Here is a 27197-nt window from a genome sequence, read left to right as displayed (position 1 = left end):
TCGGGTATGTGAATGGTGTAGTCTTGGCGTATACTTTCACATGCTGCAATCACTTGTGAGCAAGGCAAATGGAACGCTTGAAATTTTCCGTAATCACATGTTCTTTTTCGCAGATAAACACCGTAAGTACCAGTTGGTCGACCATCGTTGCGGTTTATTCTTTCGGCCACCATAAAATAGAACCTCTCCCAGTCAAACTGATAAACATTATGACTGCTTGCTTTGTTGAATTCTTCAGTCATCCCCTTGATACACTTGTCTGTAAAAGTTTGGCCTGATGTCAACCTCTTTGTCCATTCATGTCCACGTTGACCAAATAATGCTCCCATTTGAAAATATGTGGCCGAAAAAAAAGACGCTATTGGAAGGTTTCTGGTTGCCTTTAGCACAGAGTTCATTGCTTCTGCAAGGTTAGTCGTCATGTGTCCCCATCGTTGCCCACTATCAAACGCCCTTGCCCACTTCTCCCTGGGGATATTTTCAATCCACTCCAAATCATCTCTATTTGTGTGACGAATTTCGGCTCTATAGTAGTTGTACGTTGACTCCGTCAATGCATATCCTGTTACAAATAATAAACATGTCAAGAAACCGACAAAGATCATTTGAAAAAAGTACTTCACAAAGATCAAATAGACTATTACCCATGTTGACGAGTTTTTTACGTAGTTCCTTATCTCTAATCGCACGCATAAAATTTTGCGCGATATGCCTAATTCAATAGACATGTGAAGACGGAGGATTTTGCCATCCATTTGCAGGATCATCATAGGCACTTTAAATCGATGGATGTCTGTCTGATATTAGGCATAGATTGGGTTGGGGTGTCACATGGCTTCTTAGATTGCGAAGGAAAAAACTCCAAGCATCCTTGGTTTCACCCTCGACAATAGCGAAAGCAATTGGAAAAATGTTACCATTCCCATCCTGCGCCACAACCATCAACAATGTCCCTCTGTACCTTCCATACAACCATGTTCCGTCGACTTGAACAATTGGCTTGCAATAAGCAAAACCATGGATGCATGGTTGAAAAGCCCAAAATAGACGATGGAATATCATCTTATCACCCAACTGGCTTCCTTCGTTTGAAAATGCAGGTAACATTTCCAAGTCTATTATCATTCCAGGCAGATATGTTTTCATTACCAATAACCATTGTGGAAGGTCATTGTAAGATGTCTCCCAGTTTCCATACAGGGACTCTATGGCCTTTACCTTTGCAATCCATGCTTTCCTGTAAGATATATTATAACCATACTTTCTAGTTATATGAGAGATTATGAGCTTTACCTTAATTGATGGGTCGGTGTTAACCAGATCTCTGATGCAGTGAGAGACAATATATGAGGTTAGTTGTCTATGGTCTTGTGACATTGAAGTGGTTGTGCAGACATGTGGTCCACTCAACTTACCTATCGTCCATTTGGAGTTCTTCTTGCGAACTGATGCTCTACATTTGAACGGGCAAGTTGGATTCTTGCATTTGATGACATATCTGTTCTTATCAGATTTGTACACCCAATAATCAAGATTATTGGTGATATGCCAATGTTGTATAACAGCAACGCACTCCTCCTTGTCTTCAAACTCCATTCCCTCATATAAATCAACATCATTATAGTTTGTTTTGTGCTAACCAAATATTGATCCAGACTGTGCCTCTTCTAAACAGATATTTCGCATGTGATCCGGTGGGGCGTACATGCTAATCGGTTGTGCATTTGTAGGCTGCAACGGCACAATGATATCAGGGTCATTGTCATCACCAAAAATATCTTCATATCGCACTTCTTGTATTTCATCGTCACTGTACTCATCCACATCTTCGTTAGGTATAAACGGTTCGTTGTTTTGTGTTGGCTCTTCATCAGTGGGTTGGCTCATACCGTATTGATGCGAATGCGACTCTTGCGATTGGTTAATGGGAGGACTAACAATATGAACATATAGCTCGACATCTTCAAGAGGAGCAAACGAATTGTGACATTCTAACATCACTTTAACGCCATCGTCGTCCTCTATTGGTTTCATGACGTAAAAAATGATACCGTTGTCTCCATTAAACAACAGAAGTCGATAAATAATTTCACTTACAGGAAGTTGCAATTTTGTTTCGATTCGTTTTTCAAATGCATAAAATCGGACCTACAATGCACTTTGAAACGTTTTGTTTCTGTGTTGCTAAACGAAAAACCGTTGGTTAGATCGTTACTGATAACACCGTTGTAGTGCACTGAGACGATTATGTTTCTCTGAGCCATTCAATGAAACTATAATTTTTCTATGTGTGTTTGAATGTGTGTTTGAGTCAAAGGGGTATTTAAACCATGCATGGCAAAAGTGGACACGTGGGGGGGTGGTCCAGGCAAAGGACCAAAGCTAGTTCACGTCCGTCCAAGGGTTGGCCGGACCCCAACGTGGCTAGTTCACGTCCGTCCAAGGGTTGGATGGACCCAAACGTGGCTCGTTTTTTGTTGCATGCATGCATGCAATTGTCACTTCAACCATTGTTCTATCCCATCAATAGAGTAGTAGCATGCATGAGTCATTATGAGAGTTGGATAATAGATTGCACCTTCTTTGCATGCACTACACTTGTTAATCCATTGGTCTATACAATGCATCCACTTTTACTATAAATTCAACCTCTCATTGTCACTCCAAAGTCATCACTTCTTCCAAATTTAAGAGTTGCATATTCATCTGAAACACACAATTTGCTTACCAGTATCACAATCACACAACATGTCTGATTTTCTTACTTTGGGAGAAACACATAGAGGAACAAGGGCGAATGTGGCTGCATATGTAAGTTTTTTGTCTAGTATTTGTTATACGTAAGTTACACAATTTATTATTTTTGTATACTAACAAAAGGATACATTTTTTTATAGGATGATTCTAAAAGGTTTAGACTACATAATCATCTATTCGATAGGGAGCCAAGTGAATTTATCAAGCCTTACTTGGCTAGAGCCGGTTTTGGAGTTGTCGCCAAAATCAACTTTCGAAGTGTCGATTCCAAACTCGTAGTTGCGATGCTTGAGAGATGGAGGCCCGAGACACACACGTTCCATTTGCCAATCGGTGAATGTACAATAACGCTAGAGGATGTAAGTATGTTGTTTGGCCTCCGCATAGATGGGAGGGCTGTAGTAGGTGAAACCGAAGGACCTAATTATGCGTGTGTCGATGCTTTAGGCATAGAACCTTTTGATGGACCTGATAGGGTGAAGGGTTCGGTAAAATTGACATGGATCCACGATGACTTGGATGAGTTAGAAAAAATTCCTCAACCAACCGAGGAACAAAATATTTTACATGCAAAATTATGTATCTTAAGCATGATTGCATTTTTATTTCCTGACAAATCTCATAATGTGTTGCATTCTTCTTGGTTCAAATTTGTCAAAGATCTTAATGAATGCGGCAAATATAGTTGGGGGTCTGCGTGTTTGTGTTAACTTTACAGGGAGATGTGCAAAGCATGTCGTGTAGACGTCAAGAGTGTTGTAGGCTGCTCACTCCTTCTCGCTGTGTGGGCCTACTATCGCATTCCACGACTTGCTCCAAGGAGTGAAATTGTTCCATCTTATCCATACGTCGTTAGGTAAATTCTTTATTCCATATATTTATTTTACCACTAAATTAACGCATATTATTAATTTTACTTTTTAAATATGCAAGATTTGCACAATGAGGTATCGAGTATTTTGCATCTCTGAATACTTATCTAGATGGATATCGTTTCATTTTGGATCACATGGTCATTGGAGATGTAAGTTTTTTACCAAACCATATATCAAATTTTTCCTCTACATGAATACGACTCTTATATTTATTTATGTCTTACAGTTTTTGTGGAGGCCTTACGCAAAATATCCACATTATGTTCAACGAGAAGCTCGGGCGTGGAGTGCAACTACCTATATTATTTGTTTTTATATGGTGGAAATGCATCATGCTGACAGGGTTAGGCTTCAATTTGGATTTACTCAAGACATCCCTCAACCCCTGAGATGTCTTGAAGATCACCACGCAATAACGAAGAAGGATGTAAGGGATGCTGCTTATACTGATTTGAACATTCATGAGAACAACGAGTGGAAAGGTAGAAAAAACTTAATAATGACAGGTGACATGAGTACTACTTTACGCCACACCGATGAATATATGCAATGGTTAAGAAATATTCCATTAATATATTTGTCGAAAGAATCGTATTTGGCAGACCCGCGTCATTATGCCTCCTCTTCATCAACACAAGAAACAGCCCCACACACCACCTTTCATCAACATCAAGAAAACCCACAATCATTCCAACCAACACCACAATTCCAACCAACAACACAATTCCAACCAACACCACAATTTCAATCAACAACACAATTCCAACAAACACAATTCCAACAACAAACATCTTCATTTCCACAAACATACCAACACACTCAAACCACACAACAACACACATTTTTTGCCACACCATCTCAAATTCCAAGTCCTTACACCTCAACCCCCCAAATAAACTACTACTATCACCAAGAACAATATCAACAACAATCAACACTTCGACCACCACTACATCACACCCCAATCCCTCAACCCGACTTCGACCAGTCATACTCCAAATCTCAATCGCTTTCCTCCGCCCCTTCACTCTCCCAACCACAATACACCTTTAACACTGCGAATGCCTACTATCCACCCTTTCAAGCACAAATGCCACAAACCTTTGTGGCGTCAAATCAACCACTCGTTGAAATCAACCACAAATGCCACCCTTAGTTTTGAATTCTTTCTGATGATTTTGATGTAATATCAACCAACTTTAATAAATGAATACAAAAAGAATGTATCCAAAGTCGTATTGTAGTTAAACTAACTAATGATAGTGCACATACCATACAATATTTTTTAAAGACGGAGAAGATAACTTCATCGTCAACAATTGTCATACCCCAAAATTTGCCCGATCAAATCCGCGTCTTTTAATTCATCAAGGGCCGAAATTAGGAGTCATGGGGTTTGACATTCCTATTGTCAAACCCACCCTCTTATAAAATACCCTGAATTAAAATGGGGTTAAAATTAGAAGGTACTTCGGCCCGGTCATTTGGCTCATCTATCTCATTTTTTGGGGTTTTTAGTAACTACAATTTATCTTATATATTTACTCATTTTTATTCAACTTACCATTTACTTTTTGCTATTATTATTATTATTAGAATTATTATTATTGTATTTAGGAGCATTATTTATTAATTTTGATAATAATATTAAGATTAATATTAGGATTATTATTAGGTAATATTAGGATTAGTATTAGGATTAATTAGGTTTATCATTTTTAATTAGTTTCAATTATTGTTATGATTACTTAATTTCTTTTGCCCATTTAAAATACTAAATAAAATACAAAAAATATGAATTTAATGAATTAAAATCATGAATGATTATTTGGAATTTGTTTAGAAACTTAGGATAGGCTAAGAAATCGTGCAAGGCTTGGTGGGAGAGTTGACTTGGGTGATTAGTGATTAAAATAGAAAATTTCAATTTTCTTTTGAATCAAATCTTAATATGTCAAAAATGGAGATTTAATAGGTTTTGTTGACCTATTCCATGCCTCATAAATAGCAGAATGGACTCAGAGGCCGGGGGGTTTGCTGGACGAAATCCGCAGCTTGAAGGTCTCGATAAAAAAAACAACACTAGGAAAACGTCGAAATCGTTTCGGTAATTGGAGATTGTTTCCAACCAGTTCAAGCATCCCAATAGCTTCATGGTGTTTCTTTGAGTCGTCCCATGACCTTCACTTTCGGTTGAGGCTGCCAGAATCGACAAATTTCGCTCACAGTTCACTGGTTTATTTTCGGTTTCGATCTCAGAGATTCGTTTGTGTTTAACAAAATTTGATAGCATATTTATGTTCACGCTGATGATTACAAACTTTCTGGACAATTAATTGGGGTTTGGTTATGGTTTGAAGAATTCCCCATGGTTAGGGTTTAAGGTCCGAAATTGGGGCTATTGTTTCTAGACAAAATCTGGCCGAGATAGAGATACCATGGTGCTCAGGATGTTGACTTTGATTGAACCATGTCCTTTGTTTACGTCATTATGGCTTGTGTTGTTGTTTTCCAGGTCATAGGGGCTATGGCCATGGAGAATGTTCGTAGGTGAAAGTCACGGCCTAAAACAATGGAGAGGTGGGGAAGATGACCCTGTGGCGGAAGCTTATTGGCCAAATTCAAGAATCCTTCCTGCGCGCGTTTATCATCCAAAGGTTCTATTTTCGTACATCATGCTACGCTCCCACTTAATGTACAACAAACGCACTTGGATCAGATGGCTAGCGAAATGTCTTGCAACCAGTGGAGCGCCGGATCAATCCTTGGCTCCTACAAGTATTTTTTATTTTTATTTCTATTTCTTTTATTGTTTATTTAGAATAAATATTAAATAATTAGGTTTAAATGAATTAATTTATAAATTAGGGTTAAAGAATAAAATTAGGATTAGGGTTAAGATTATAATATTTTTCCCGATTATTCGACCATCTCGATTTAATTTATTTAATCTATTTTAATTAATATTAAATCACAAAAACCCTGTAAAGGTTAAGTATTAGGGTTTGCCCAATCCCACTGCCATTTTGGCGAAACATTAACCCTTAATTAATTCTCTTCTCGACCCGACTAAACCTATTAGTCACAGTAGACAAGAGATGAAAAAATATCAAAATTAAAATAAATTCAATTTGCTGCCCGCGATTATCGAATCTATCGATCTGAGTAACCAACAATGCCCCATTAATCCGTTAGCTATACTGATCAAATCTATTGATCACCGCATCTAACGGTAACATATTAAACCAGAGTTGTTGCCCAAATCTAAAACCTTCAAAACACACTAAACCACGATACTACGGATTTTCATCCCTTTAATACTGCGATGTTCAAACTACGATAAGGTAATTCAAAATACCTTGCGAACATTTGCATTTTAAAACTACGATAGGCCATTCAAAAAGCCTTCAAACACCTCCATAATCAAATTCTAAGGCGTACAACCCTGTGCCCGAACTACGTTGACTCTGATTCTCCCTGAGGAGATACGTAGGCACTTGGATAACCAAGGCGAGTCCCCTTCCCTAAAATCTCAATTTTTCCCCTATTCAATTCCTTAGCTATTAACCTTAACTTTTAGCCATAAAACTCGGCCCTTAGATTCAAAGCCAATAGGAAAGGGTTGAGGGTGCCTAACACCTTCCCTCAACCTGATTATAATAACTTACCCCGATCTCTAAACTGCGTAGGGTTTCCTATTCGCCCTTCAGAATAGGTGGCGACTCTAAATCATAATTTTTAGGGCAGGTTGCTACAGCTGGCGACTCTGCTGGGGAATACACTATAGGTGAATTATTATGCTCCTAAGGCTTGAGAGGGTTTAGGTTTGTGGTTATTGGTTTAGGTTTTGGCGAAATTTTTAGGGTTTGGCTCATTCGCCATTTTAGGGTTTAGGGTTTGTATAAATATTTAAATTTTTATTTATTTATTTATTTATTTATTCGCAATTGCATTTATTTACAGCCATTTTATTTATTTACAGTAATTTAATTGAGTATTTGTTTATTTGAATATTTGTTATTTTACTGCATCTTTTGGGTTTATATAATTTGTTGTTAAAACCTAAGCGTGGGAATTATATTTAAGACCAGAGGGGAATTACATCGCCTACGAGTCTTCTTATAATTCCACTCAGAGTGGGTTGAATATCCGGAAATGTCTGATACGAGGCTTGACCTTGTTGAGGGCAGGACTTGGTATTTGGCTGATCTCTCTGGGAACCTACCCCTAAAACTCGAATCTCATGGATAAAATGAGTTGTTCTAAAATCCAAAGAGACAGAAAGTCTCGGCGGCTACGAACGACCCCATGAGACCTTCTAGAACATACCAATGGGAAGGGTAGGCACCCTAAGCCGCTACGTCGAACCTATGAACCTAGGGCTTATGTGCTTACGTGCTTATTATATATGCAATTTATATACTGCGAATGTCTTGCTTCTAATTTTGCAGGTATTCCTATGCACTCCCTGGCCTGCAGGGACTCTAATTTCTAAGACCATGTCCATCCTACGAAGGACACTTTCATTTATGCACTTCTGCATGGTTACAAACTAAGGTGACCCACTGGAAAAACAGGATAGAATCAAATTAGGACATAGTAATTTTTAGGAAAAAAATTGTTGAAGATTTCATCCAACAACCCAGTGTAACAGCTACTGCTAAATCTCCCATATTAGAACTTAACCACATAACATGGCAAGTTGAGCAAGTCAAGTGACAGAGACGTCCATAATTCTCTAGAAACGTCTTTCCAACATCACCTGAGCATTTGGAGTCTATGTCATTAGCTGTTATGAGGATCTGAGGCATATCAAATTGTGACGCATGCATGCTGCCTCATATCAAGAGGTATTGGATATCCATTATGAAGCATACATTTAACTGGCAGATCCTCCAGAGATCCCTCGCTTTTCCACGGTTCCAATTACGGAATTTCGCACAGATTAAAGCCCCAAGAATTCATTAACTCTTTCAACAACCAGAACTTTTTCTGGTTTTGAGAAATCGGCTGATAGCCTTTAACAAAATTTCATTTGAATAAACACATACACAAGAATACAAAAACTACCACAACTGGTAATATAAATTGTATGCAAGAGTTTTAGAAAATACATCAGTTATAATATCTAACAACATAATATACCTGCACTGTGCACTGAACCGGAAATTTTCTTCCACTCTTAGGTTTCCATGAACTACATCTTTTGTAACTAAATTTTAAATAAGAAGAGTGCAGTATACATTGTCTTATACCCTGCCATTGCTCCATGAATTGCAATATGAGCAAGAAGAGTGCATTATACATTGTCCCATACATTAAATAAGAAGAATAACAACAAAATGGGACAACAAAATTGATGTAGTCATTCATTCAAGGACAGGAAAAAGAAACCTTCTATACCGCAGAAGCAACACAAATAATGTTAAATAATCAAATAACTGAAGTAATGCTGCAAATGAATCTGAATCACTCACCCATCTAAACAAAATCTTACTCTGATATCAATGAGGTGACCACGTCGGGTATGAGATCAGCTCTTTGCTCTTTGATCTTTGTATCCCCTGCAGTTGAATCAATTACATGAATCCGAAATTGAAAGCCCACACTCAATAACAGTCTATGCAATATTCACATAAATCTATACTGAGTTCGATGAGGACATATATTTAAGGTACTTGCTTCGACTTTAACCAAACATGAAGAAATTAAAGTTAAGAATGCAACAATTAATATATTTTACTTCATACAAGGATTATTGAAACCACTCCATGAATGCTTTGGAACTAATTTACACAACCCACAAAGCCAATTAACAACCTCATTCATAGAAGGCCTTCTTTCCCGACAAGACCTAACACATTTCGCCGCAATCAAAACCAATTGTTTCCTCACAATAGGATCTTGAGGAGGTGTTATTCTAGGATCACAAACACTAAAAAAACTTCCCTTTCTTAATAAGCGGAATAGCCCAATCCACAACCGATGTCGGCGATTAAGCAACATCAATTGCTTTTCTTCCATCTATAATCACCAACAACAAAATCCTAAAACAGAAAACAACGATCTTAGTACTCAAATTATCAGGTGTTACATAAAAAGGATCAAGGTAGCCCATAGTACCCGTCGGTGGAGTTGACCTTATCCTATCAAAACCCCTAAGTGCTAAACCAAAATCACCTAACCTAGCATTATAATTTTGATCAATAAGAACATTAGCAAATTAAATATCTCTATGAATCACAGGCGGGTTTGATGAATGAAGTACATCGATAACTTTATCAGTTTGTAAAGCTAAACGAATTCTTCTAGCACAGTTATGCGTTCAAGAAGAAGAATGAAGAACATCAAAAAAGTGTATCATTGCTCATAAACTCAACAACCAAAAGCCTATCTTTTGAATTATTGGTGAAACCGACAAGATTAACCAACACGGGGCTTTGAATTTTGGACAAGATATCGATTTCATTATCAAGTTCATTGGTGATTTCGGGTGAAGACTCTGAGATGGGCCTGTTAGGATGGAGAAGAGAGTGAGGTCTAGATGGTCTTTTGACAGCTACAGGCTTACCACAGAGAATTGCTTTGTAGACATAACCATGGCTTCCTTTGCCAAGAGTTTGTTGTTTGAGAAACCATTGGTTGCAGCTTCAAGGTCACTATAGTGAAAGAGAACTAGTCAGAGACCCGTGCTGTCGCCCGGGTGTATTATTTATATTGTAGTATTTTTTGAACGATACGAAAAATGTGAAGTAAAGAAGTTTGACCAAATTGCATATATAAAATAGAAATTAACCATATAAAAAAAATTTACTAATAAGATATTAGTAGTATGAAAATTATATATTGTGTTGATAATGACCCGTAAAATAAAAGGTTAATTGTTTGCATGGCTATTGAGTACGTATTATTTAATTTAATAAAATAAAATTTTAATTTTATCAAAATTAAAAATTATACTAATTTGTATTTTTTTAGTGATATTAAATAAATAGAATTGGTATTTGATAAATTAAAAACTATATATATTTTTTATTAATGATAGAGTTGTTGGTTCATAATAGATGATAAAATGTATAAGCAAAATAAAATATTACATTACAATCTCCACAGCAAACCAAATATATACCACACATGACACACAATACATCTCTACCTATAGCCACTAATAGCACTACCGGCAACACAACAAAAATAACCAAAACATTCTGAATAACGCCTACTGCCCACACAGCTCTGCAACAACTAATAAGACAAGCAGCATCTGCTAACATCAATGTTTCAGTGCTTAAAATATATACGATGTCAATATATAATACTGTCATTGAATACTTATGTTCAATACATAAACATCTCATGAATTGTATTAAAATGAAAAGAAAGTCATATTTCCTAACTTATTCCAAAACAAAGACTATTAGTTCAAAAAATAAAAGTAGAATATACAGCTATTGAAGAATAAAAATCAAAGTATAAGGTAAAAAAAATACTTTAAGAATAGCAGGTGGTTTGCGGTTTCTTCTGTTCTTCTTAAACTAAGGTTGGTAAACCATAGAAGCACCAACATCTATACTTATTCTCCCAGTTGAAAGTAAGTTTCTTAAAATTAGATGAAAATCAACAAATTCTACATAGATTCTCACAATGTGTCATTCTAACTAAAAATGTTATGTCACACTTCACATGTTCTCATTCACACTTTTCATGTCTTAAAAAGCAGCAAAAAATAATCATTACTTATCTAGCCAAAGACACCATATAATCCATCATTAGTCCAATGTACCTTCCAAACATCAATATACTATAATTCCAACATCACGGTTTAAGTATAGGTCAACATGATCAAGAAAGAATCAACTGCACCAAATTCATTAAGAATTTAAAATAACTAACATTAAGAAAATAACATGTCCAATGCTTAGCAAAGCTATAGTGAGAGATTTTATGCAAACATCATGATGAGTCAATAAAATTATCAATGATCCTCTAATTCAATTTTTTTATAGTTATCAATGAATCAATAAAATTACATTCTAAAAAAGACGGCATGCCTCTGGTCCTTTCCATCGGTAAGTTCCGGTTTCTGCAATAATCATTTTGGTCACCGATTCTTCTCTTGCACACCAAAGGATCATGTACTGGTAGTGCTACTGTCATATCAAATAGAGATGCTTCCAGAATAAGGTATTTTTCCTAAGTAACTTATACGACCTAATACAGCGCCCGCGGCAAAAAAACTTGACTCGCCTAAGTCACTTCGAATATGTCTTGTTTCAACACAGGCAGGATTTCAGAAAAATCACATGACGAACCTTCAACAGTGGTAAATGGAAGTTGAGTTTCAAATCAGATTCTCCTCAAAACAAAAACAATGTATTTTAACATAGTTGAGATTTATTCATCAATGTTTAACTCCATTAAAATTCTCCATAAAAATAACAAAACATGGTTTAAAAAAATCTAGATATTAGGAGAGAAACTTACAGCATAGGCTTTGAAACCTTGAGACATATGCAGTAAGTGTCAATGAGAGCCACAAACCCATTTTCAACAATGCAATCAGAGTAGGGGCAGCAGCTGAACCATATTCAAGGGCAGAAGTGAAGAATTCATAAACCTATGAAACTGAAGCTTAAAAAAGTTATCAGTAAAGATTATAGAAAAATAAATTACATTAGCTTTTTTACATATCTATTAAAATCACAAAATAAAATATATAATTACAGTGTGGCAGGGAAACCCTGCAAGCACAACCCTGCAATATATCCCAATATTATCAGCAAGCACAACCCTGCAATAAATGATTAATTTTAAAAATGAAAATATATAATTACATTGATAGAACACAACTCAAATGAAAAACAAAAAAGTTGCCAAAAAATACACAATAAAAGTGTGGCAGTGAAACTATTTGTTGCATTAGATGATAAATCTAAGAACTCACGTGGTTGTAAGAAAGATGCTTGTACAACACATTCAAGTATGAGATACCTGCTATTGAAATTCATCAATATGTGAACTGAGCAACACGACAAATGCAGGAACTGCTCCGTGATTAACCAACACTTTAGTGTTCTTAGAAGTCCCAGATGCTACGTTTTCCAAAGCCCGTGCAATAAGTAACTAAATAACAAACAATAAGCAAAATAAATATTGAAAAAAACATCTACTTGAGTCAAGAAATTTTCCCCAATATAAGATTTGAAACCTATTGATAGAACACAGTCAAAATAAAGTTACAAAAAATTAATTAAAATTAAAATAAATATTGAAATCGGAAGTTGAGATTCAACAGTGGTAAACGGAAGAACTTTTATCAAAAGGAGATAATTAGAAACGACATACACCAACGAATGTGCAATGGACTTGCTTGAGCATTTTGAGAACTTCTTTTTCAGCAAGAATAAGTTCAAGTTGTTGTTTTTTTATCACTATTCAATTCAGCAACATATCTGCAATTGAAACCATAATGTGGATAACTTAGAATGTTCAAACTCATACATTCATGTTTCCCATTATATAATTGCAAAAGATCTTATTTCTCAAACCCACCTAACAATAATCATAACAACAAATTCAGCATGTATTTATTAACGTTATCAAACTTAAGGATGTAGTTTAATAGAAACACTTCTCACCCAAATACACTATAGGAATAGTCTAAAGCCATGTGTCAGAAGCCAATAATTAAACCAAGTCATTCCATGTTAAGGGAAAAGCAAAAAATTAAAAATCACTTTCCTATATGCATAAATTACATTGTCCCTGATATTTCATTTTCCTAACCAAAAGCTCAAATCAAAATAATCAATAAAGAAAGGGAGATAAAAAGAACCTTGACGGTCTTTCCTAACACAACACTCTTGCTTCAAACCTAACCGCCCATCTGTGCCTACACAACAACAAACACGTCGACATAAACACGAACATTAGACACCAACATGTCGACATGATTCAAAACCAAAATTTATTAAATATAAACAAAAAATCATTATGGTTTTGTGATTTCAGAAAAACACTAAAATAAAAAATCAGAACATAAAGGATTATGAACACAAACCCTGAAATTTACTATGATTTCATCTCAATGCATCCAATCTAGTTTGTAGATCTGAAATTTCACTTTGGTAGAAAATCATGTTAAAACCAGTCAACAGTAAACATAATCATTAGAAGACATTGAAAGAGAATAAAAAGAAAGGAAAAACCTTGAAAGAGATGCAATAACGAAAACAAATGTAATAAGATCTGAAGCATACCTTGAGAATGTCGGTCAACTTCAACAATTTTTTCTGAATCAACGGGAACTTTGAGAGCAATATAACTGCAAAAAGGAAGCAAAACATACATTGAGAAAGTCTTAGACTTTGTTGTGAGAAGGAAATCTGAATAATATGAGGACATAAACACGAAGCAATAGATGGGAAAGACATGCCTTTGATAAATTCTCGGGTTAGTTGTGAGAAGCAAACTTGGAAATGATAAAAGTGGGAGTCTGATTTTATTTTGTTCAGAATTTTTAGGGTTTGAGAAGAGAGAAGAGGGAAAGAGAGAAAGAGAGAGATGAGAGAAAACGGGGACAAGTGAGAAAGAGGTGAATCTATTTCCTTGCAAAGCTGTGAACAAATGAGAACACAACATTTGGCCATATGTATTTTTTAATTTGTTAATTACGTGAATATCCTTTTTTAAGGGTAAAGATATTTGGTTAGATGGGCAAAATGGTCAATTTGGTCAATACTTTAGTATTGGGTAGATAGTAGATAGTAGATAGTAGAAGAGAAAGGGGTAGACGAGAAAGAGAGTGAAATGACATAATTTTTTTGAATTTTTTTGAAAATAGTTGAAAAATGCGTATAACATACAGGGTAAAAGAAAGTTGTGTAATATTATCTATTGGATAAAACAAAAGCATTCCACAATTTGAAAAATGTGTGCCACTTGGATGTATGGGATAATATTATTGGTTGAGTAACTCTATTGAATTAGTAAGTTACCGAAATGTCCTTTGTGTAGTGCAATTTTATTTTTCATTAAGGGTGTTTTAGGGTGTTTAGTGGCATGTCTTATTATTAGTTAGGTAGTTAAAGAGACATTTTGTTAGTTGAGACTTTTTGACATCCACAAATCTCGACATCTCAAGAAAGTGTACGAAGAAAAATCTTAGTGAAGATCTGGTGGCCATACACATGTGTTTCGGCACACCTGCGAACGTTTTTCGACAAAAAGACGTTGACAAGAAGACGTTGAAATATGGCAATAGAACGAAGTTTTGGACTTAGTATTTTTCAAGCAACAAGTGCAAACATTTCGACCACGGCATTTAAGATGTACAATGTGGCTAAATAACTCCTTTTTAGCCTTATCTGTTTGAAGGGACGCGTGGAAGCGGTTTTTTGAAGCAAGCGACATGCAACAGAGAACGAGGCTTTCAGTGAAGAAAAACTCGTCTTTAGCAGTTATTTAGATTTTAGTATAAATAATAGTTCTAGGTGTAGAATTGGGGTGCCAAATTCACTACAAAACTCAGAGTACAAAGCGAAGAGACAATTGAGTTCCAAAAGTGCAATGTACGTTTGATCACCATCTTTTACATTAATGCAAACTTTACTTTTGATTTTACAATCCGTTTTACATCCCTTTTCCATTGTCGAACTCTTTACTTTTTCGTCAAGTTTTACTTCAAATCATTTTACTTTCATAAAGTGGCTTCTCCTAGTGTCGAGATCTTTCATACTTTGATTACCTGCACTTTATTTGGAAAACTTCACGCACATTATTCTAAGACTCCTTAGTCGGTCTTACAAGTAACCTTTAATAAGAGACTAGCGGTGTTTATCAAATTTCGGAGTAAACAGGATCGAGGATGATCTATTTGTGGAATTTTGCAAGAATTAGGACTCGATTCCCACAAACGCTGCAACTGTTCCATTTCAGAACTAGGATTGGTGTTGATCAAAGACATATGATCCTAAATCGATAGTGTTGTTCTCCGGTACGGTGATGCGGGATGGACCTACAAGGTTAACTTTGTAACGCTCAAGTCTGTGCAGAATCCAAGATGAATATAGTGAAAAATGCATATCAGAAAGTGTAACTTGAATCTCACGTGTGTTGACTTAGTACATTGAATTATTTTGATTGGACATGCCTCTACTAATTTAGTTTATGACAACATTTTTCCATCGAACTTGTAATTTTCGTCAAATCCTTCTATGCATAATAGATTTAGGATTTTCCAATTTACCAAATTGTCATGAAAATGTTGACTTCAATTTTCTTTGATAGATTCTAAATTTTACCAACAACAAAAAATTAATTGACAATTTAATAATAATAATAATAATAATAATAATAATAATAATAATAATAATAATAATAATAATAATAATAATAATAATAATAACTTATTGTATTTTATAATTGCGACCGTGTAAATCTCAACCATACAAAACCAGCTTATTTAACCTACATATTATTTGACATGAGGCTTTTAAGTCTTAACTACATCTAAAATGAAGGATTCAAATTGATCTTTTTACTTTCTACAATAAAATTGAGAAGTACATTGATTATTATTTCATTGGGCAGCTAATGAAACTTCAGAGATCTTACTACTAAGACAAGAGACACTAAGTTTAGGGATGGTGTATGGTCCTTCTAATAAACCCTTAGCTATGATTTTATATGCAGCCTCAGTTAAATGATATCCATCCCAACTAACATATTTTGATGGATCATCACATGCAGTCACCTCTGAATTTCCACATAGGGCTGTTTCATTGTAGTTGTAAGGACCTCCACCTCCACAACATAGTTTCAAAGTACTTCCATCAAATCCTGCAATAAAATGTCAAAATCACGGTTAGACTCAAAAACCACAAAGTCTACCTTCAAGTAGAATCAATTCTAAAAAGCATAAACAAACATGTCAAAATCAACTCTAGACATTCAGAACCAATTCTGAGTGCTTCAAGCGTAAAACCAAATATACACTAATAGGGCTAGAGGATAGAATACCGAAATGTTCTGGAAATTTGTAAAGCTGCAATGCAGCATTGAAATAATCTGCATAGATGATGTTAGTAAAAGGATACACCACTCGAAGCTTATTTAGTTCGATTTGAAGAAGCTCGTTATGGTATTCGAATAACTTGTTAAACCATTTCAAACATCCAGCTTCATCATACTCCGCTTTATCAGTAGTTGCATACATTGTTAATAAGACCGGATTGCATCCAAGTGGTAAATTTCCAGGAACCAAAATTGTTACAGCGCCTAAGTCAATCAACTCCTGCATAAACTCAAACAGTTACTTGAATAACTATGGACAGCAATATGAATCGTCAATGACCATGGATAAATCAAATGTGTGAATGCAACTAACTTTTGACAGCCCATAATCCGATTTTTATAACTAGTACTTATGGACTTTCAAACACCGAATTAAATTCTTACCCTGATTGCTGAAGTAATTACAGATATTATACGTGGTGCGTAAGCAATAAGATCTCCATATGAGTTATTTGCTAACAATGGAAAACCATAATCATTGCCTCCTATCTCTCCTACAACAAACAAGGAGCTTCCAAGAACATCTTTGCATCCTGCAATAATGAAATCACTTAAACTAAAATTCAAAGTAACAGTTGTAAATATTTTAAGAGGGATCAACTAAATATTTTGTGAATCACTAAAATGCATATATAGCCACAGCAAAACACCGTTACGGCCGTCACATCTTGGCTGTTAATCTTGGATAGAGGCGCGTAGCGCCGAACCCTCAAAATGATATAGCAGCATAGCGGATAGCAAGATGACCGCTAATGTGAAGACTAAAAAACAATTAATAATTCATTTCCATTAGGCACAACAGTAGCAAGTTTAGATTAGTGTCCAGTAACTTTTGTTGGATCGTTATTCCATCGGCGTTACCAACAACTTCCCAAATCAAGCCCTCTTCTCCCAAAACCAAATCTTTTTCCAAGCATTTTCATCCTCAGGGCAAATGAGTTCAATAGTTAATACTAATCTTTGAAGAGAAAAAAAGCAGAGGAGAATAGGCAAAGGAGAACAAGGAAGCTGAAGAGAATGGAGAAGAAGACGAGAACATCGAAACATTAAAACGTTTATCCTCCAAATTGAGAATGGCAATCAAGAAAATGCCATAGCGCTGCTATAGTGCAGCTACCAAACCGCTATTCGCCGCAGCCAATGACAGATACCGTCAATAGAACTTTACAGGCCAATAGCGTAGCGGTGAGGAGCTTTCTCCATGCAGATTTCATTGCTTTGATTAGTTCATTTACTTTAAACTTATACAATGTTGTGTTTAATTAATACTTTGATAATGATACCGATAACGCAACATCCGTAACAAGCGAAATCGCAAACTTGCAATACACAAGAAACAAAAAGGAGTAAAGAGTATGTAACTTTACTTGAAGTAGAATTGCATATAGAAGGCAACATTTCCTTGAACTCATCAATCTGAACCATGAGAGAATAATTCGCAGTCCCACCAACAACAAACCCTTTCTCTTCAAAGAAACTCCTATCCAAAGCAGTCACTCCAGCAACCGCAAAATTCACTCCACCTTCAATACTCCCACTTTCCTCCACACCACCATTCTTGAAACCCAAGTAAGGTTTCACATACGGAAGTCCCAAATCCTCAGCTTCACAAACACAAACACAAAACCAAAAAAAAAAAGATTTTTTACTCTTTATCAAAGTGAAAAAGAAAAAGGGTATGATAGAAATTGAATGATAATATTAATATTTAATACCTATGAAATCAATGATGAGTCTGCCATTAGAGCACCTTCCATTAGGGTGATGAAAATGGGTTTCACCGTAAGGAGGGAGCAGACAATTGGGACTCTGTGGTTGAGAAATGAAATTCAAGTTTCCTGTATCAGCGAGGGAATCTCCAAAGCTGAAGATTGATGTGTAGCAACTTGTAGCAGAAGTAGCAAAAACCAGTGACAGAACAATAAGTAGACATTGTTGAGGTTGTTGTAGTGAACAAATCAACATAGTCATTATTTGGTTTTTTTTGGTTGTTGTTCATTGAACAATGATGAGTTCCTCTATAGTTATAAACACCTCTTTCTTACTTTTTTTTTTCCCATGTTTTTCTTATGTTATTTTACCTATTTTGTATTTAGATTTTCTAAATATCTCATTTATATCTATGGTGTCTATTTTAACTTTTTCATATTTTAATATAAATTAGGAATACTAATAAAGAATATGAGTTTAAATATCAAATTAAAATATTTAATATGCAAAAGTTATTTTAGAAATATTTTTTAAAGAGGATAATATTAAAGAAATAGAAGGGATTTTTTTATTTATTGATGTAAAATTTGATTTGATTAATCACCGTTCAATCATGACAACAGAATTAAAATTATGTTGAACATTATTTTATAGTGATAAATATTTTATAAAATTTTATTTCACTGCAATTTAACTTTGACAAATTTTTTTTTTTGACAGAAAACAACTTAACGACTTTCATTCAATAAGCAAGTTTCAATACAAGGAGGTATCAAATTAAGGGTACCATGCCTAGACCAAGAATTGGCCGCCTTTGTTAACAAATGGGCAACCGAATTCGTTTGGCGCTTAATGAACTTTACCTCAAAGTTCGGATACAAGAGCAACAAATTCTTAATATTATTAATAATAACACTAAATTCAGAGTTTCCTAACTGTTTAGAGTAAACAACATGGACTTCACCTTGGCAATCACTCTAAAAAACAACATGCAATAACTGAATAGAGATAGCCTTCTGGATCGCTTCCTTCAAACCATGGCTTCAGCCTCCATGACCGATAAGAACCCCACATCCCACGCCACACCTTCACTTTGGAATCTCCCTAAATGATTCCTGAAACACCAACCTCTGTTTGTGGTACCACAAATATTATTGAAACCCGCATCGACATTACACTTCACCTGACCATACCCCGGCGGATTCCAACTGTCCATAACCGTAGTACCCGTAGCGATATTATTTTCTTCATTAGCTAGAAACCAATCCTGCCAATTGTGAAAAACTTGTACCCCAATGCTAGAAACATCCTCTCGAGTATCCTGCCAGACCACCTTATTCCTACTCCTCCAAAGATTATATAACATCAAGGAAAATCTACATGCATCTCTATTATCCTCTCGACTACAAACATAAAAAATTAGGGATTTAGCATCGTGGAAAGTATATAACCGGGGTTCAATTATAAAAAACAAACCTGCTTCCCGCCAACTGTGAGATGTAGAAACACATCCAAAAAATACATGCCATTCATCCTCATCTTCAAGCTCGCACCAAGGACAAAGAGACGATCATTGGACGTGATGTTTTTGCAGATTTGAACGCGTTGGTAGGCAGACCCTATAATTCCTCCACAATAATTGTCTTGCTCTAAGAGGTGCGGTTATGTTCCAAAGGGCATTCCAATTTCCGTCCACACCGTTCTCGCCAAGACTACTACTTTGCATCTTACGCCACATCCTATACCCCGACTTCACACTATACTCTCCGTTCGTCTCTTCTTGCCAAATCAACCTATCCTCCACAACATCTTCCATTAACGAAACTTTAAGAAGACGATCAACCCCGATCTGATCTAAAGTACTACGCACCTTACTAATATCCCACTGCTTTGAATTTGGAAGCAACAAGTCTTTCACTCGAAGATCATACACTTCTTGCGCTTGTGGACCATTTACCCACCTCAAATCCTTATCCCTTAGCCATGGTTCTTGCATAACCTTAATACCACTACCATCGCCAATGCTCCATCTACAGCCCACCTTTAACACATCCTTTGCCGTCCATAAACTCCGCCAGACAAAACTTAGATTATGCCCAATGTTTGCATCAACAAAAGACGAATGGGGAAAATATCTAGCCTTAAATACCTTGGCCACCAGAGAATTTGGTTTGGATACAAACTTCCATCCTTGCTTTGCAATCATCGCTCTATTGAACGCCTTAAGATCTCTAAAACCCAACCCTCCTTCCTTTTTCAATGTCGTCAATCTTTCCCAAGCCATCCACCTGATACCTTTGTTATTGCTACCACCCCCCACTAGAACGAGTTAATCATTTTTTCAATATCCTTCACTACCCCATCTGGAATTAAATAGATACTCATGATATAAGCCGGAATCGCCTATAGAATGGATTTGATCATAACCTCTTTCCCTGCTTGTGACAAAGAATGACCACTTCAAGAGTTAATTCTTTTCCATATCCTATCTTTAATAAATGAGAATGTTGCCTTTTTACTCCTCCCAATCATGGATGGTAACCCCAAATATGAATCTGTACCTAACACATGTCTTACACCCATCAACTTAGCCAAGTCTTCTTGCGCCGGTCCACTAAGATTGCGGCTAAAGAACACTTCAGATTTGGTTAAGTTGATTTCTTGGCCCGACGCTCCTGCATAGATATTAAGAGTCTCCATAAGATTGGTCACCTCTGAGATATTTGCCCTGCAAAATAAAAAACAGTCGTCAGCAAAAAGCAAGCGGGACACACTAGGTGCCCCCCCTGCAGATTTGAGCCCCATGCCAATCGCCTTGATTCACCGCGCATCTTATTAAGGTAGAAAGCCCCGCAGAGACCAGAATGAAAAAATAAGGAGACCGAGGGTCTCCTTGACTTAGCCCTTGTCCTGGGATAATTGGACCAACTCTATCATTGTTAACAAGAACAGAATAGTGCACCGTGGTCACACACATCATGATCCAATGGATCCATTTACCATCAAAACCCATACAAGCAAGGATTCCTTTTAGGAAACCCCAATCAACTCTATCGTAAGCTTTATTGATATCAATTTTGAGAGCAAGGTGTGTTATGCTCCCTCTCGTCCTTCTTTTCAATGCATGAATAATTTCTGTCGCAACCATGGCATTGTCCAGAATAGACCTACCCACCACAAACGCCGATTGTTCCTCCAACACACATTTATCCAAAACAAGCTTCAATCTGTTAGCTAGCAGTTTAGACACCAGCTTGTATACCACATTACAAAGAGATATAGGTCGGAGTTCCTTCATATTCTTAGGATTCACTCATTTAGGAATAAGACATATATTAGTCTCATTTAGCTCTGCTGGAAAAAAACCTCTTGCCAACCAAGTACTAGCAGCTTCATAGATATCATCTCCATACAAATCCCATAAATTTTGATAAAATGCTGGGTTAAAGCCGTCAGGACACGACGATTTATCCGGGTGCATATCAGTAAGGGCTTCAAAAGGTTCTAATTTGGTTATGTGCTTCAGCAGGTTGTTATTATCCTGGGAAGTGATAACCGACTGAATGTAACTTAACATCGGCTCATAATTTCCATGCTTACACTCAAACAAATTCTCAAAATATGCCTTTGCAATGCTACACATGCCTTCCTGATCACTAACCTCCACCCCTGCATCATCAGTTAACATATCAATCTTCTTAAAACTCTTTCTAGTAGTGGCTGGTCTATGAAAAAATTTTGTATTCGAATCGCCGTCTCGTAGCCAATGAATCTTAGCACGTTATTTCCAGAAAATTTCCTCACGAGTAAGAATCTCATTATATTCTCGCTGAGCTTCGATAAACCTCGACGCCGCTACTTCATCATGGGATAACCAAGTCACTTCCATACCATCCATGTGCATGGATAACCTTTCTCTTTTCTGCTTGTACCGCACCCTATTCCAAGTGGACAACTCTCCTGCACAATTTTTAAGCTGCTGTAACACATCACCCCTGCTATCTCGGTTCCAATCTTTCAGAACAACATCTCCCAGATCCTCCTCCTGTAACCACATGTTTTCAAACTTAAAAGCGAAAGTTTTCTGCCGCTGATGCACCGGATCGCAGTGTAACAGAATAGGGCTATGGTCTGAGTGTGTAGCAAGCAGGTTAACAAGCTTCACATCCAAGAAAATGTCTATCCAATCAGAAGATACAAGACCACGATCCAACCTCTCTTCAACCACATGAGGAGTTCCCCTACTTTTAATCCATGTAAACGGATGTCCTTCTAACGGCATATCTGTAAGATTACAATCACTAACCGCGTCTCAAAAACCGACGCACAACCAATTGGGATGTTGATGAATACCGAATTTATCTTGCTGCGATAGTAAGTCATTAAAACCTCCAATAACACACCACAGAACACGCTTCCTTCCTCCGACTACGCTCCTGATAACCATAATAACAAGTGAGACGCCAAGCTCCCTTCATTTTGTCTTGAACTAAAATGTTAACAAAATTTCTTGTATAATTAACAATATTACAGTTAGCTCCCTCTTTCCACAACACCGCCAAACCCCCGCTTCTGCCAACGATATCTACGGATAGATGATAACGCGAAAATGTATCACATATTTGGTTTGATTTACACAGATTATGTCTTAATTTTATTTTAATTATGTTACTCTTTATTCGTATTATGCCGGTATTTTCTATGTTTTCAGGAATTTAATGTTTACAAGGCTCGCTCGAAGAAAAGGAGTAAAAAAGGGAAGAAACGGAGAAATATATATATATATATATATATATATATATATATATATATATAAACTTCATGCGTCCGCAAGTGCACGGATTTATCGAAGTAATATAAAAGATTGTCGAACCACAGAGACCAATAACAACCTAGTGTAATCTATAGTTACTTTGTAAAGGTAAGGCTAATGAATGTTTGATAAAGGTGAAACTAACTACTAAAACTGAAATAAAACTAAGATTAAGATGAATATAAGAAAAGAGAGACCGGAATGTGATTCCGCGTACTTCGGGAACTCTGTAATTTGTTGGCTTATAGAAATGTTAAAATCATATTTAGTAGAAAATATTATCTTAAAGACTAAACCTCACACTCTCTTGGTTTTGAATAAATTCACGCTCCTTAACCGTAAGATTTTGCTCTCGCTCGCTCACTTAAATCAAAGAACGCGTTTTGAAAACTAAACAAGTTCTAATTAATCGTAAAGCGCTCTCGCTGTGTTTAGGATTAATGTCAGGATTTTACTATCCGGTTCGACCCCCACGCTCTCGCAGTGCCGGTTCGAACCTTAATAGATCTCTCATTCTCATGACGAAATCGTGGTAGCTAACCTTTCAATCTCGTGACGAGGTTACCTAAATTAATATTAAAAACATAAACCAAAATATAATTTTATAATAATAACTAAGCCAACACAATAATTATCGAGTCCCGTCAGAGACGACGGTCCTCACACACCGGACTCAAAACAATTTAGTCAGGCATGGAATTAAGCGTAAACAGATTAAACATGCGGATTGAAATTAAGAGCAACAAGGAAATTAAATTAACAATGATAAATGAAAATAGTAATAAAGCAATAAAATGAAACCTGTTAATAATGCTAAAAGTAAAGCTGGAATTACTTCTGAAATAATGCAAAAAAATCTTGGCGTACAATAACTGGAACTGAATATGAAACGAATGAAACAACACCTAATACTAATGGTGTGGTAGTTCCTCGATGTGAGAAACTACCACCTTTACATGGTAGAAAAACTACCTAAAAACTAAGAAATTAGAACTGGAAAAAAATGGTAGAACCGGTGAGAAAGTTTTTGCTCGTAAAATGCCCAGTATTTATATTGGTGCTTGGCTTGCTAGGTTGAAAAAGTCACGCATGAAAATTAGTAGCTTTAGTCTGATACTTGGTCTTGAGAGAAAAAAGGGAGGCTGGAGAATAGCACGCAGACGTTACACAATTCTCATTTTTCTTCGTTCTCGGTCAGTGTGACTAACGTCACACTCTTATATTAAAGAGGGGTGCCGAACGACAACATGGGGTGCCTGACGAACGACCCCTTTTATGTGACCCTCGTCACATTACATAATGTGACCCTCGTCACATGTTGTGTGACATTTAATGTAATTGTGGCATGGGACCCACATAACCTTTATATATATATATATATATATATATATATATATATATATTTCATTTCTTCCCTTTTTTACTCCTTTTCTTCGAGCGAGCCTTGTAAACATTAAATTCTTGATAACATAGAAAATACCGGCATAATACGAATAAAGAGTAACATAATTAAAATAAAATAAAGACATAATCTGTGAAAATCAAGCCAAATATGTGATACATTTTCGCGTTATCAAATACCCCCACACTTAAACCATTGCTTGTCCTCAAGCAATCAACCAACACGGTAAAAGAAAATAATTTAGTTTGATTTGAAACAAGGGCATGACACAACTCCTAGTTATACGCGGTGCTAGGCAAATGTTAAATCGATAGGTACTAGATATCAACACCAAGGATACCGTAATGACACAATGTTTCAAAGACTCCCTCTTTATGCAAACCAATTCGAATTATGTCATTATTACTCAACCTACAACACTCATTTTTTTCTTTCGCTCTTTTTCATTCAAGTGCAATCACATTAAGCCCGTTATTCGTTCACTCACATAGTAGGGGAAATCGTTTAGCGACTATGATCCTTTTTCTTTAGTCGGGGTTCTGGTTTTTAAGTGGTGCAGCCCCATTTTTCCCAATTGCGGTTGCGGGGGATCAGACAGTAGCCCACCCTACCAAGCCCAGTACCAGTGACCTTTGGGCCAACCAACAGTGGGTTCTAATTATTAAATCCTTATAGGCTTAACAACCGTTGGGCTAAATGACCGGGTGAGGGTCACCTAACTTAGAAGGTTATTTTTCAATTAAATCATTTATTTATTAAAAATGGGATCATTCACTTATATTCATCGACTCCCTACGTAGTTTGTGCTTAAGATGGTGCCGACTACTAATATAAACTACTTAAGAGCTACTTTAAAAACTTGAGCGTAAGGTCTCGGCATAATGGGTACTCAAATTGATATTACATAATTAAAGGGTTTAGGGTGTCAGGACGGTATCAATGTTGTTGAAACATCTCCAAGTCTTTTTAACAAAGCCTAAAGTGTGACAACCTCTATACTTTCAGAGTGTGTGCGCCATGCGTCAAAAAGAAAAAAATTGTTGGTGGTTAAAGTTTTTAAAATTTCGGGGAGATTCAATAGCAACTGAAAATCACATATAAAGACTCGACAACATAACTAGCAGGGCCGGCCCTGGGCCAGGGCAAACAGGCCCACAGCCCAGGGCCTCAGAAAAATGGGGGCCTCATTTTGGGGGGTGTGGTTAAAATTTATAATACTGCAATCACAAAATATATTTTTGTCAGCGAAGTTAGAGTGCAACTATGCAGTTGTAGTCCAGTGGTTAAGCCACATTTACTGAAACCTTAGTGTTTGCGGTTCGATTCCTGGCTTTTAAATTTTAATTGCTATCATTTTACAACAACACTCAATGGTTATTATTTTAATGATTATTATTTTACCGTAACAGTTCAATATTTATCTAAATTTCAATGATTATATTATTATTTTATAACATCAATCTTCCTCTAAATTTCAAAATTTCAATGATTATTATTTTATAATAACACTTCAATCTTTTTTTAAAAGATAAACTTTAAGTATACCCAAGTCATTTCATAGGTTTGCATTAAGCTCTTGATATAATTTTTGTGAAAATTAACATTTATTAAATTTTAATTATAAAATAATTTATATATAATTAATTTAAATTTATAATAAAAATTGAAATCAAATTTTATTCTCGTTATTTATTTATTGCAAAAATTATAATTTTATTTTAATTTATTTCGAGTTTAAATGCTATACATTTTTAGTGTAAAACTTTTTACATTATCAATGCCTCACAACCACTCAATTATATTATTTTTAAAAAAATTAAAATAAGAGTCAAACATTTTTCATATTAACGGTTGTGATTAATTGACGGTGTAAATTTTTTTTACTGTGAGTGTACTCCAATTATATTCATTTATTTCAGTATAAATTTAGAGTCTATTTATATATTATAATTAAATGTTTAAAAATTTGTTATACAATTAACTTAATTTGATGTTTTGAAATAAACTTTTTACAAATTATCTGATTATAAAAATAAACTTTTTATCAATTAGACTTAGTGTGAGATATTGGATCGAACTCTAGTATTGTCGAAGGGTAGCTTCTTGGTTCGACAGTTCGACAGAGTTAAGCATGAAGTCGAAGGATTGTTCACATGCTAGTGTCGAAGTGTGCATGCTGTAGTCGAAGATGGGTCTAGCATGCAGATGTCGAAGATGCTAGGGTTGTTAGCATGTTAAATTAGGTTTTAGTGTTTAAACCCTAATTTGTTAAGTTAGCTTGTTTATTAAGTTGGCTTGTGTAATGGGCCTTGCTGAAAAAGCCCATTAGTTAGTATGTTAGGTTTTATTATAAATAGCATACTAGTCTCTCATCATTGCTAAGCTGCAAATCCTAATTTAGGGTGAGAGAGGTTATTTGTTATTCTTGTAAACTTGTAATCTTGTTTTAAGAGAAAGTGAAAGAATAGCAGTTATAACCAATTTTTGTGTTCCTCTTCTTCCTTGTCCTTTATTCTTCCTTGTTTTATACTTTGTTCTTGGCATTGAATTCACAACAAATTGGTGC

At 35.8% G+C, this 27197-nt stretch overlaps 2 protein-coding genes and 1 pseudogene across 2 annotated transcripts; all 3 read right to left on the bottom strand.

The window, feature by feature from the left end:
* Nucleotides 1-777: 777 nt before the first annotated feature.
* On the bottom strand, nt 778-1596 carry LOC131642129 (uncharacterized). The gene has a single exon (XM_058912412.1). The coding sequence runs from the start codon at nt 1594-1596 to the stop codon at nt 778-780; it is 819 nt and encodes a 272-aa protein (XP_058768395.1).
* A 7775-nt stretch (nt 1597-9371) lies between these two features.
* Nucleotides 9372-13982, bottom strand: LOC131642128 (serine/threonine-protein kinase-like protein At3g51990; annotated as a pseudogene).
* A 2041-nt stretch (nt 13983-16023) lies between these two features.
* LOC131642126 (GDSL esterase/lipase At1g28600-like) lies at nt 16024-18776 on the bottom strand. The gene is made up of 5 exons (XM_058912410.1): nt 18422-18776; nt 18074-18310; nt 17091-17239; nt 16653-16926; nt 16024-16472 (listed from the first exon to the last, which is right to left on the bottom strand). Exons 1-5 carry the CDS (start codon nt 18675-18677, stop codon nt 16213-16215), a joined length of 1176 nt encoding a protein of 391 aa, XP_058768393.1. The 5' UTR covers nt 18678-18776; the 3' UTR covers nt 16024-16212.
* Between the last annotated feature and the right edge of the window lie 8421 nt (nt 18777-27197).

Source organism: Vicia villosa, unplaced genomic scaffold, assembly GCF_029867415.1.
Source record: "Vicia villosa cultivar HV-30 ecotype Madison, WI unplaced genomic scaffold, Vvil1.0 ctg.004533F_1_1, whole genome shotgun sequence".
In the NCBI taxonomy this organism is placed as follows: Eukaryota; Viridiplantae; Streptophyta; class Magnoliopsida; order Fabales; family Fabaceae; genus Vicia; species Vicia villosa.
This window is presented reverse-complemented; position numbering and strand designations above follow the sequence as displayed.

Coding starts and splice junctions, on each gene's coding strand:
- LOC131642126 (XM_058912410.1), bottom strand. CDS start 18,677: ATGACTATGTTGATTTGTTCACTACAACAACCTCAACAATGTCTACTT. Junction 16,927..17,090: donor TAATTACTTCAGCAATCAGG/GTAAGAATTTAA, acceptor GAGTTTATGCAG/GAGTTGATTGACTTAGGCGC. Junction 16,473..16,652: donor CAAATTTCCAGAACATTTCG/GTATTCTATCCT, acceptor ATTTTATTGCAG/GATTTGATGGAAGTACTTTG.
- LOC131642129 (XM_058912412.1), bottom strand. CDS start 1,596: ATGGAGTTTGAAGACAAGGAGGAGTGCGTTGCTGTTATACAACATTGG.